Raw genomic sequence first — 12,696 nt, forward strand, 5'->3', positions numbered from 1 at the left:
TGGTATTTCTCCTTTGTCTTCCTCCCTGAATTTATATTGATGTCTGATTTACATTTTCAATTATATCCTTGTAAGAGATCTTGGTAAAACCTCATTCTTAGGAAATTTACAAACACAGAATGATTTTTCTTGATACTCAAGTAGAATAGTTCGAGGAACTTGTTTTTTCTGCTGTTGCAGTTTAGAAAAGACACTTGATGAGTGTTTGCAGGATGTAGTGTGGGATAGAAGAGATGAGATATTGGTGGTACAGGACATCTGGTAACAAGGAGAGGCATTTCAGTGTGGTCTTCATAAGACAATCCAAAAAGCTTGTGCCTGTCCAGGAGGAGTCTTGAGAGGAGCTGTTTTGTTGACTGGATGAAAACAGTAAGAGTTTTATTGAGAGATCTCTCTGAATATCTTGTTTTCACTTTGCTCAAGGGCCAGGACTCTGTGTGTAAATTTAGAAAACTCAGTCACAGAAATCAAAAATCCTCTTTACAGACATTAAATAATTCATGCTGAGAAGTGTAATTCCAAAGGTGAATGCTGTTTTCTTTGAAATAATCTGATTCAAAGATTAAGGAAATTGAATCTGATTTCCTTGATGCACAAAAATACGTCTAGATGTCTTTGGTTAAATCCCTTGGTTATGTCTTTACTCTGCAGTGCTGTGGCCTCGCCTCGAGTCCTGTGTGCGGTTTTGGGGGCCACAATATAAAAAAGATATTAAGGCATTAGTGAGAGTCCGAAGGAGAGCCACATGGATGGTGAAGGGCCTTGAGGAGAAGCCGTGTGAGGAGTGAGTGCGGTCACTTGGCCTGTTCAGCCTGGAGGAGAGAGAGGGGAGACCTCACTGCAGTCACAGCTTCTTTGTGAGGGGAAGAGGAGGGGCAGACACTGATCTCTGTGGTGCCAGTGACAGCACCCAAGGGAATGGCTCGATGCTGTGTTAGGAGATCTTTAGGTTCAATATCAGATAAGGGTTCTTCACCCTGGGAGAGTGATTGGGCACTGGAGCAGGCTCCCTAGGGAAATGGTCACAGTACTAGCCTGGGAGTTCAAGAAGCATTTGGACAATGCTCTCAGGGATATGGTGTGACTCTTGGGGTGTCCTGTGCAGGGCCAGAAGGTGGACTTGATGATCCTTGTGGGTCCCTTCCAACTCAGCATATTCTGTGTTTCGTTGTTAATTTTTAAAATGTAAATTACTATTGACCCTGTGGAAAACCCCCCCCCCAAACGAACTGTTTAGCAAGCTTGTAGGGGAAGAATTTTGCAATATAGTTTCTCTTCACTTAGTTATAACAAAAATCAATTATTCTTAACAATTTGAGTACTTTGTAAACATGAATCATTAAAACAGAACCATGCAGACACTCTTTAATGACACATTTCAAAAGCGATTTTGCCATAACTTTTCTATTCTGTTCTTTTGTTGTATGAATAGTCACGCAGGTTGAATAGGAACTTCAGTGAAGAATTCTTTATTTGATTTATGTACTTTAATTTAGTGCAACCCTTTTTGTTCTGTTTATTCTGTTGTTTTCAGGATAAATCACCATGAAATGCCTGAAACTAGTAATGATGATTAAATTTATTTCTTTGTTTTTTTCCAAAAAACTGTTGAGACAGCACTCTTTCTCTCAGTTTAGATGATTCAATGTATGATCAGTACTTTGCAGACTGTGGATGCTGTGAATTTTCAGCTAGAGAGTCAGAATCTTGTTGTAACCCAAGTGGAGGAGATAATGTGCTAGAGAGAAGAATGAATCATGTAAAAAGCCTGGAGAGCTGTTTTCAAGAAACAGATTTTGAAAATGAATCTTGAATGATGGATTGTTGAAAGAAAAGAAGTTACAGTTCCAGGATTCACTACGCTGTCAGAAAATGCCATGTATTTATTTTTTAGTCCATGGGATGGACAATGAAGGCTGTATGCTTTTAGCAGGGAGTTTCTCAGCTATGATCCCCGTTCATAACTTCTAACCACAAAATGGGAACTAATTTCATGGGTCCGTAACTTCTATTATTTTGAGGTCAAAGCAGAGCTCCTCTGAATGATGTATGCAGAATATCCAAAGTGTATTTTCTATGGATATAAATGCAGACATTTAAAACTGTATATACTTAATGTCATTGAGAAAGGATAAGCAATTATGATTTTTTTACCAAAGCTACTGTGGATAATATACCACAGAAGTAATATTTGAATCATGGGGTACTTCAAGTCAGAAAGGATTATCTATTCCACATCCTTGTTCAAAGTGGGCCCAGCCTCAAGGACAAAATGTAAAAAATGAATGCATAACTTGATGATTTTTTTTTCTAAATTGTTTTTAAAAAAGTGTGACAAACAAATCTGAAGGTGGTTATGTCCTGAGACTTAGTTTCTATTATAGAATAAAATGTAAAGTGTGGGCAGGGAGCTCAGTGGTGCTTGATTTTGATGATAAATGTCTCTTGTGCTACTTAGTGCTGTTGAAGACAAAGTAGAAAGAGAGATGGTTCAGGATATTTATATTTGCAGTACAAAAAATGATGGCACTGAGGGATGGAATAAAAACATTAGCCACCTACAGTCTGGAGGAAGAAAGATACATAGGTATTATGAAAAAGAAGTAGTTTTTCAACTATTTTTTCATATGAATGTACTTACTGTGGTTGAGATCAAGGTGCCTTTTTTAGTAGAATAATGACAAATAAAAGTGGGGGTTTTTTTGTAAATGTTTGCTGTTAAATTGCCTGAGGTTTCTTTTTGGTTCATTTTTTCATTTTTGCCAGCACAAAACTGTTCTGTGCCACAATGTATTGGAGAAATACTCATTTCTAGGCCAGATATGCATTAGTAGAGAAAGAAATTCAGCCTTTGGTAGCTGGCACCTTCTGAATTTTTCTGTAGTTTTATTGAATGCAGGTTGAGGAGAGATGAGTCATAGTCAAGTTGAAAGCGTCTTGTGGATGTGTGCATGTATGTGTTTGCATGTTGCATGAGTTGCAAATAAAGCTGCAGAAGCAAAAGCTCTTCGAGTTATGACATCTTCTTCCTCCAAGTGCATTATCTGACAGACTTACACACATGATATCTAGGTCAACTCCTAGGTAAAAATCAGTCTTGACTTGAATGCTTCACTTGAGTGTTTGAACCTACATTCTCAAGTGCCAAGAAAAATACTTTCGTGATTCTCTTAAAATACATGCTCACTAAGGGGATGAGCCCTGTTTCTGAAATATCTTACCTTTTCAGTGTAAATGAAGCTGAATCAATTGCCAGGAAAGTGTAAACACTGAAAACATTTTTGAACCCCTTCTCCACTCCGTCTTTTGCTAGAAAAAAACCCACAATGATCATGTGCTATAGAAATGTAGCTCTTTGACATACACCTCGTTAATGCACTTCAGCCTGTGGTGTTGGTTTGTGTATGTGTGCTGTTTGCAAGAGTAAGAAGAGATGGAGGAGTAGATGTTAAACTGAACATGCATCTCTGCATGGTGACAATTTGTTTTTCTCAGAACATACCTTTCCAGGAAGTCATCTAGTACTGCTGATTTTTCTAGAGAATGAATTCTACTCTTTTTTAAAGCAGAAATACATTCAGTGTTACTGGGCAGTTTTCGTCATTGAACATTTGTTTTCAGACATAAGTACCAATTTTCATGAGAAGCTCTGATGATTCCTTGATCTTTGACTTGAAATGGTTTGTCTAAAAACTGCAAAATAAACTGACAGTAATTAAATACTGAAATTAAAGCATTAATTTCTTACAGAACTTTTGGAAAACTTTTACTCATGTAATTTGCAAGGTTGTTGCGATGGTTTATTTCTTGAACTTTCTTCCATTGTGCACTCAGTAGCCAAACTGAAGAAAAATAGAGGAAGAGAATTTCTGTGCAATCACAGTCACAGAAGAGATTAGGTAAAATCCAAATGACATAACTTCTTTTCATCTTTTAATTTTGTTTTCCAGAATGACAAATCCCCAGGGCGTTCCACAAGTCGATCAAGTAATATTTCGAAGGTATGTAAAATCTATTTCCTTTTTCTAGAATTTAAAGAAAATCAAGTAATTAAGTATAAAACAGTACTTTAATCAATTGTATTCCTTATATAGAATTTTATTTATAAGAACCAGATTTTAAAGTTTTGCTGCTGAACATTATGGTTACCCTATAAACTCCATCATAAGTATCCAATTAGTCATTACTGTAAAATGTGTAATAATACTAAGCAAGTAACACATTTTTTTCACCTGCTTTCTCTGAGTGTTTAATGCTGCATTAACACTTCGGCTTAATACAGAATTACTGCTTGATTTTTCTCCTCGTGCCCTACCCAAACAATAACAGCTGTAATGTGCAAAGCTATGAATCTGTCCTTATTACAGACTGAATTCTGAATTCCTTTTACAGGAATATATGGTTCACTGAAGCCAGGACTTTACATTTAGATGCTTTTTGGTTTTTAGGAAACAGAAGGGAAACTTCAGGAAAGGCAAAATGTGATTTTTTTTACTGAAGTTCTTTGCATTTAACCCCCTTTTTTCTGTATTTTTGGTTCAGATGTGGCTGAAATTTATGCCAAAAAGCCAGGATATACAGGAGGTAAAGGATAAAAACTCCTTTTTTTTTTTTAATCCAGACTAAAACATCTGCCATGTATTATGTTGGGTTCTAAATATTTTGCATTTCAGGCAAACACGGTATCCTTAAATATCTTCCCAAAATATTTTTGTCTTTGGGGTACCCCCTGTAAAGCATTTTTCTTTTGAGAGCGAAAAACACAAAAAAAGACAACAAACCTCTACTGTGATTTAAGTCAGCATACTAGTTCTGTGTTAGGTTCTTCTCTCTTATGTTAGAAGGGAAAAAAAAGGCAGGGCAAAAGATGTAGAATATATCCAGCCTGCTGTACAATATAGCTGAAACTCTTCTAGGCTTACTGTCTATCCTTAGAAATTGCATAGTTATATACTTACAGACTTCTTAACTGGGAATTGTAGTAATTAATTTAATTACGAGTTTTAAATGCATATCTCTAGCTATAGTTACTGTAAATCTATTATGAATTAATACTACTTTTTCTGGTTTTTTTGAAGACAAATGCATGGGTTGCACTGTGATAAAGCATAAATATATTCACTGACATGAGAAATATGCCAGTGACTAACATTTATTTTGAAATTATTTCTGCAGAAATCAGTGTAGTTTCTTATTAGAAAGTTATATTTGCACTGGTTTTAGTTGCAAGTTAAAAACACAGGTTTTCAGTCATGCACCTAATCTTCTTCTGGTGTATAGCATCATGCATTGTTTTGGATCAATTTTTCTATGTGAAGCTACCTGCCATTGAAGTTTTTCAAATGCTGAAAGACATTTGATTTGAATTCCGGTTTCATTTGTTGTCTGACTTAAAGTGATTTTTTTGTCCAACAGCTTTTTTTATGTGTATGTATACATAGGAAAGCAAACACTTGACTTTGCAGGTTAATACTGTATGACAGAAAGTGATAGTAAAAATACTCCACCTCAAAAGAAGATTCAAGGCTTCTAGGCTGGATAAACAACATGCCAAAGGCAAGAGCTTTCAGTGGACAGAAAAATTAGATAGTCTTTATGTAAAACTATAAATTAGTGTCATGAAACCATTGTCTTTCACAATTTTCATTTGCCTATATGTATAAGTTAAAAAGAGTCAAATGGAATTGTATATTAATAGTTACCATGTGTTATGTATTCCACCCTTAGTTAGATGTAGAGCTTCTGCCCCTGAGCAGAGTAGATACCACTGGACTTTGTACCAACCTATTTGTGAAATGAAATACAGCATAGATTCTTTAAATACGGATTCATATTTTATAATGCTCCTAAATTGTTCATTTGGAGTGGACACCTGAGGTTTGCAGTGTATGCTTGGGCAATTTTGCATGCTAGGTATGTGAATTTAATATCTGAATTTTGTGGTATTACAGATTAAACTGAATTGTTGAACACTGAATATGTCTTATCTAGTTGTAATGAGAAGGAATGGTTTTGATTTGTTATTATCCAGATACTAGTTAGTATATACTAATTCAATCTAGAGATTTTAAAATCAAACATTCCCAAGACAGGTGGATGTGCGTGTGTGTGTAAATCAACACCTCAGTTTTACCATTTACTTTTGCTGGAAGTTGAGAGTGTAGAAATTTAGCATGTTGCAAGGGCTTTTCTTAATGTAATTGTAATCTTCTGGCAAGAATTTCAGTGACAGACTATTTAAGGCAAATGAAAGAACAAAACTTAAAATATTTGACTGACAGCTAGGGCTGTCTTCAGTGAACAGCAGCTTGGGAATTCGTTCATTCACCTCAGCCTTTTATTTATTTATATCAAGAGAACTGCCCTGGAACTCCAAAATTCTGTTAGTTTTGCCATCAGAGACAATTAGGAAAATGTATCAGTGTCCGATTTTTGCTGCACTTCTGGTAATAACCTAGTTTTTTCCTGTGCAATCAATAAATCAATAAACAGTCGTTTTGCCTTCTGCCCTGCTAGCACTTGCTTAGATATGATTAATGATTTAATAATTAGATTATGAAGTCATATTTTGGACTGATCAGTATTTCACATTACCTTGTGTTGGCAAAGTGTAGCCCTAGACGGTAGTTATGTTCAAAACTTTTCTACATACACCTATAGAAACCTATACACATGAAGAAAAATATAAAGTACTTGGAAATCTGAGTTATGAACCAGCCTTGATGATTTTAAATTATTACCTTTTTTTTAAGCATTATAAGTTTTTTCTACCTATTTCCTGTGTTACTGGCAGCAGAAGGAACTTAATTATTCTTTTTAAGAGATAGTATTGTGCTGTGTTCTGGATTTCAGAATTGAAATTGTCCTATCTGCATGTGTTTAAAATCTAAGTAAATTAAAAACTTGACCTTGTTTGTTACCTGTTTGCCATTGCTTAGTTTTCTGTCACTTCTTTCATTAAAATTCTTATGTCTTCCTAAATATATGTATAATTTAAGAGGAAAGGTAGTCAGAGAAGGGTCTGGTGGGTTCATTGTTTTCTCTTGTGGTTGACCAGTGGAACAAATCTTATGTCTGAATTACAGTCTGTATACTTTATGCTCTGTATGTGCTTCTGAGGCTGCCTGGTTATGTTAAAATGCTTTCTGGAAGAAATGTTTCTTAAACATTGTAATTGTCTTTCTCTATGTTAATTATGATTCAAGAGCTCATTAGAGAAGGATGCTGTCTCACCAGCAAGATCTGAAATTCTCTGATGGGAAGCTCAGGCTTATTTTTCAATGCAGAGAAAATCAGGCTTGGAGCAAATTGCCTGAATTTTATTTTGCCTCAATTACTTCTCAAAAGCCTGGAGCAGGTGTTAGAACACTTTTTTTTTACAAGTCTCTAAAGCATCCATCTAATAAAACTCTGTTGAGTCATGTCAGGAAGTGAGGTGCTTGTTTTAGAATATTCTGTGTGATAATGTTCACATGTCTAATTTAGAATGCGAATAACAAAAGAGGAAAGAAAGAAGGAAAGAATTGTTTATACTGTATGTTAGCAATTTCTGATTTCTAGTGTCAGATGGGGCACCTCTCAATAAGATACAAATGCAAACCAAAAGGCACCAGGATGCCAAAGTAGGGCTTACTAAAGTTCTAGATGAAAAATTTATCATTGCCAATTAATTGTTGATTCAAAGCACACAGTTTGTGACTCTGAAATAACTTTCACAAACTGGGTATCTAGTTCTATAAGTAATACAATATTTATCCTTTTGAATTATAAATTACCATTTAATCTCTTCCATAAAAATTGAATAATTTTTCACATGGGTTTTGATTTCATCCTCTCTCACTGTGAGGTGAATGTATGAAGAGTTCTGTCTGGCAGTTTGGATGGCTTACCCAGCTTGAAGCAAAATTCTGTATTGCACTCTCTAAGTGTTTGTAATGGTCAAACATCACGATGTCTTAGGCAGTGACACCAACAGAAAGCACATAATATCTCCTGATAGGTTTTATGGTGAAAAAAACATAAAGGAACTGAAATGTTCTTTTTAAAGAATTTCTTACCATGGACTTGGTTTGCCAGAACCAGGATTGCAGCATTTCCAAGATAACATGTTGCATGACTGAATCCTAAAGACCAGTTAGTTGTGTGATCCCTTGTGTTTTGCTATGGGTCATGCTACAAGCTGATCCATAGTTCTTACTGTTCTTTGTCAGTTGCATGCTAATTACAAGTGAAAATTCTCTTCCAGATTGGTGGTTGCTTTTTTTTCAAAGGAACCATGTAGTTCCATCCCTTCCCGGTGTAGGTTCTAGATTACTGTAGTGAGCAACTGAGGGAAAACTTAGGCCTTTCAAAAATGAAAACAAATCAAGAGAAAAAAAAATCCTCGCTTCTGTAAAGCATAAAATGTCAGCCTTCCTAAGTGCTTTTACAGTAGATAATACCATGTATATAAAACTGGCATTCAAATATGAGTATAAATGTTACATTAGTCATCAAATCATTCTTCTTGCTCATAAACAGAACCATTTTTATGAAAGCTGAAAGCTAACCTAGCACTTAGCTCTCATTTACTGAAAACAAAGTAAACAAGTTAGTGAAAAGATTTTCTTCATCAAAACAGAATTTGTTCCAAATGTTAAAAAAGGCAGAAAACCAGGAACTAAAACTAGATCCATTGCATAGTAACTGTTTCTGCACTTTTTAAAACACCTAGATATGAATGTTTGATTTCTGTGTATAGAGAATGCTTTGTGGTTTGTCCATACAATTTCTTCTTCATTTCAATTAGCTTTACAAAAGGCATGACAGCAGAATTTACCTAATTATGCCTGAAAAGTGAACTTCTGAATAAAATTGCATGACAGTATCTATGACAGGATTAAATGCATGGGGACAACCATCAGAAAATAATACAATTTCAGTTTACTCTTGGATACACTTTTTTTTGGACCTGCCATAAACTGGTGTTCTAATGAGGGAGTATATAAAAATGTGTGGCTGCATGTATACGAGAATGCATGCAATTTTACAGACTCTGATGTATTCAGAGTTCTTACCAGCTATTCTGAGTATACCTACATGTGCCACATTGACATGTTCACATAAAACTGCATGCATGTGTGGAATGTGCCACAGTTTTTGTTTTTATACAAGCTCATTCAGTGTGTAATGCCTGTATATAATTTCCATTACCACAGAATTCAATCCTATCCTGTGATAGCCAATATCAGAAACAGCTTTGATTTGTTTTCAGTAAATAGTGCATGTGAGTTACTACATATACTTATAATAATTTCAATTATTTTCATACTTATAAATAATAATTATGATCGGTAACATATCAGTTACATATATACTCCAGAAATCTTTGCATGGCATTTATTTTTTAGCATGGCACTCAGAAGCACATTTTGTATATTTGTCCTAAAAACAAGTTCAATTAAGCAAACTTAGTTTCTACGGTGGTAAAAAATTGGGGGAGTCATGCAGTGTTGTGTTTATTGCACTTCATAAAAATATGGTATCTCCTGTTTTTCACAATGATGCAGTGAATGATGCTTATTTCAGTTTAGTCATTTCAATATTCTTGCTACAACTCATTTGCTTTGGCACATTTAGGCTTCTCTCTTCCCTTAGGGCTGGAATAAATAGACATCAAATACACACCAGAATGGAGTTGTTCAAATATAAGAATGGCATCCTCCCAGATGGGATTTTATCCAGTCTGTCTCCTGCACTGTCCACCAGACCAAAGGAAGAACATGGTGGGTGTGTGCACTCACTTGTGAGAGAATGGCAGGAATGTCATCTGAGTGAAAGCTGTTTAGGATATAGGAATGTTTTGAGGGTTTCAGTCTTGCAGATAGAGGGATTTGTGAAAACAGATGCTCTCTTTAGAATAGCAGTTCTAAATGTTCTCTGAATACTGCCTACCTTTAGGAATAAAGTGCTGTGAAAACCAGTAACAAAGAAAATACAGGTTTTGTGCTTCACCTTTCTTGTAGGCTAAATTTCCATTTAGCTCCCTGTAGATAGTCAAAAGCTGCTGGTCTCATGGCTCTGCACCTTTTGTATAAAACCTGGCACATCCTTTGTTCCTAATGCCTACATTTTTTTAAAAGAAGTATGAAACAATTTTATTAAGAAAGTGATAATGACTAGAAAGATACAACCTTGAAGAGAATCATAAATGAAAAATACTGTGTTGCTATAATACAAAGACTTTTGCAAACTATAATCCATCTGACAATTCAAAGCTTAGCTAGCAGTGCTTCTATGCCTATAGAAAAAAAGTGTGTTTTTTAGTCAAACATGTAAATGGAAAATAAAGGTTAACATTGATTAGTAAGGCAGGAGAAAACAAACTTATTGAATCTACATTCTACAGTTAAAACTTGTTTGCTTCATTTTTTAAATGATAGTATAGATTTGCCATTTGCAATTTTGATTTTGGATTTCAAACCACTTTATAACATGATCATACTGACTTTCAAAGTGGTGAATAGTATTGTTTGGCAGAAACCTAAGGATTTTTCTCCTCCTTCCTTGTGTGTTACTTTTCCCTTCATTCCTTCTCTTCAAAGGCAGGTAAAAGGAGGGGAAGGTCTAAAGGAGAGAAAGAAAATATTTAGAGAAGAATTGTGAAAGGAATAATTTACAAAAAAAGAAAATCTGTGAAAGATAATTTAACAGATATTCAGTTACCAATTAATGTAACAGTTGCTGTAAAAGCATCAATCAGATTAAAACAACTTTGAAATCTGAGCACAAAGCAGGAACTCTATCATAAAGAAACAAATAAAGAAAAAAAAATCCAGCCTAACAAACCAAAACCCAGAAACCCTCTCCCCCGAACCCATGCACACAAATTTCAGTTGCCTTGAAGAACCAAACTTGTAAAATAACACCCAGCTTGTGTCGCCTTCACCATGTTTTGGAACTTTTTAGACCTTAGGAAATGTCTGCATAATAGTTCATAAAGGTGGATGTTTTCTGCAGAATGCTGTGTTGTTTATAAAGCAGAAATTTTCAGATTACAACACACAAACTGGGTCTCCAGCTGAGCTTATTGCCATGTAACCTGCTTTAATCTTCTAAGGTATCCATTCCTTTGTGTGCTGTTTTTCAAACAGGATAGAGTTTCAACTTTTTCACTATAATGGCTGGTGGGATCTGGAGTATTCTGTGATACATTACTGCTCTTAGAGCCAACTCAGTAGGAGAATAAAAGCATTAAACTTGTTCCCTCTCTGCCCTATCACCCATCAATTCTCTGCAGCTTTCGACTTCAGCAGTGTTGTGAGTTGACCAGCTTTTGGAAATGCCTTTGTTCAGAACAGAGAAAGGAGAGGATTCATTAGCCTTTCTCATGATACCTGTGAGGCCATGTTATATAAGCTGTCCATTACATCATCTTATTTGTTAATTTAAAACTTCACTCGTTTCCTGTAGGCATCTTTCCATTTACGGAATCTGCTTTTACTCGGCTTCTCTGTTAGGCCAAAGCAGATCTCTTCTATGTTCTTAAGAAGGGCACAGCTTGACTCATGTTCTTGTACTAGTTTCAATGTGCAGGTTAAGCAGTAGATGGCCTCTAAGGACTTGTTTTGTTTTATTTTAACTTCTGTCAGATCCTGAACACCTAAGTAAAGGCAGTCTTGATTTGAAATCCTTACTGTTTTCACCAGTTGAACTTATTTCTGTCCCCCATTTCTGTCTTTGCTGGTTTTCTAACACAGACACATACATGTGTGTGACACTGAAGTCCCGTCGTGTTGGGAAAGTGATTATCATCTCACTTATCCTGAAAACTCTGTATTTACCAGAATTCTGCTCGAAAAGCACACTATCATCATACCAAAAATAAATATGCATGAGTGCCCTGTCATGTCTCTTAATTGAATTGCATATCCTTGACAAGAGAGTTCATTTAAACTGGCCAAGACAGCAGAAGGTGGTGGCTAGGGAATCTCTCTCTACTAACAATCTTTTTGAAATGCCAAACCTAATCAGCTGGAGTTGGCATTATCCCTTAGACCTCTTCCTTGTGTTGATGGCATAGAGAAATGAGCTGTCTTGCTTATAAATTAATTGTGAGGCAGCTTTATTTTGAATTACCACATTTAATTCTGCTACTGATGTAATTTGTTATGATAAAACTAGTACAGTGCTTGTTTAGTTTTCCCATTCCAGTGAGCTGTACAATATACCTGAAGAATGCGTTCATTCAAGGAATGCTATTTTAAAAAAATTTGTTATTCAGCCTCCCAAGTGGAATTGGAGTCCTTAGCATCAATATGATCCCTCTATTCACTAAATACAGTATCTCAAAATATTCAGTGTGCTGCATAGCAATATAGCAATGGGATAGCAGTTATAGCAATAAGATCTGTCTGCTTGAGACTGTTTCCAACATCTGTTGTGTATATGTTCCCTAAAGAGCTGGACTGAAACAACGTGAGAAGAATATATTCAAATTTTCATGTTCTGGTTTTTCAGATATGCCTTGAAAATACACAATTCTCTCTGTAAACACACTACCCAAGTAGATGTCCCTTCAGGTATCTTTGCTCTCAGACTAGATTTAAGAGATATAATTATTTAAATCTTTTTAATTAGTTTGTGGTGTATGGCTTGTAGAAGAGATGGCAGAGAGGGAATATTGCCAAAAGAATTGGGGTAAACCTAGAGGCAGTG

At 35.5% G+C, this 12,696-nt stretch overlaps 1 protein-coding gene across 2 annotated transcripts in view; it reads left to right on the top strand.

Moving 5' to 3' along the window:
- Window positions 1-12,696, top strand: part of MARCHF1 (membrane associated ring-CH-type finger 1) — a 150,770-nt gene that overhangs the window by 100,248 nt on the left and 37,826 nt on the right. For both annotated transcript variants that reach the window (XM_066317632.1, XM_066317633.1), the window contains exon 3: window positions 3,951-4,001. In XM_066317632.1, the coding sequence (XP_066173729.1) occupies window positions 3,951-4,001 (51 nt within the window). The remainder of the gene's footprint in view (window positions 1-3,950; window positions 4,002-12,696) is intronic.

This window comes from Sylvia atricapilla, chromosome 4 (assembly GCF_009819655.1).
Source record: "Sylvia atricapilla isolate bSylAtr1 chromosome 4, bSylAtr1.pri, whole genome shotgun sequence".
NCBI classification, from domain to species: Eukaryota; Metazoa; Chordata; class Aves; order Passeriformes; family Sylviidae; genus Sylvia; species Sylvia atricapilla.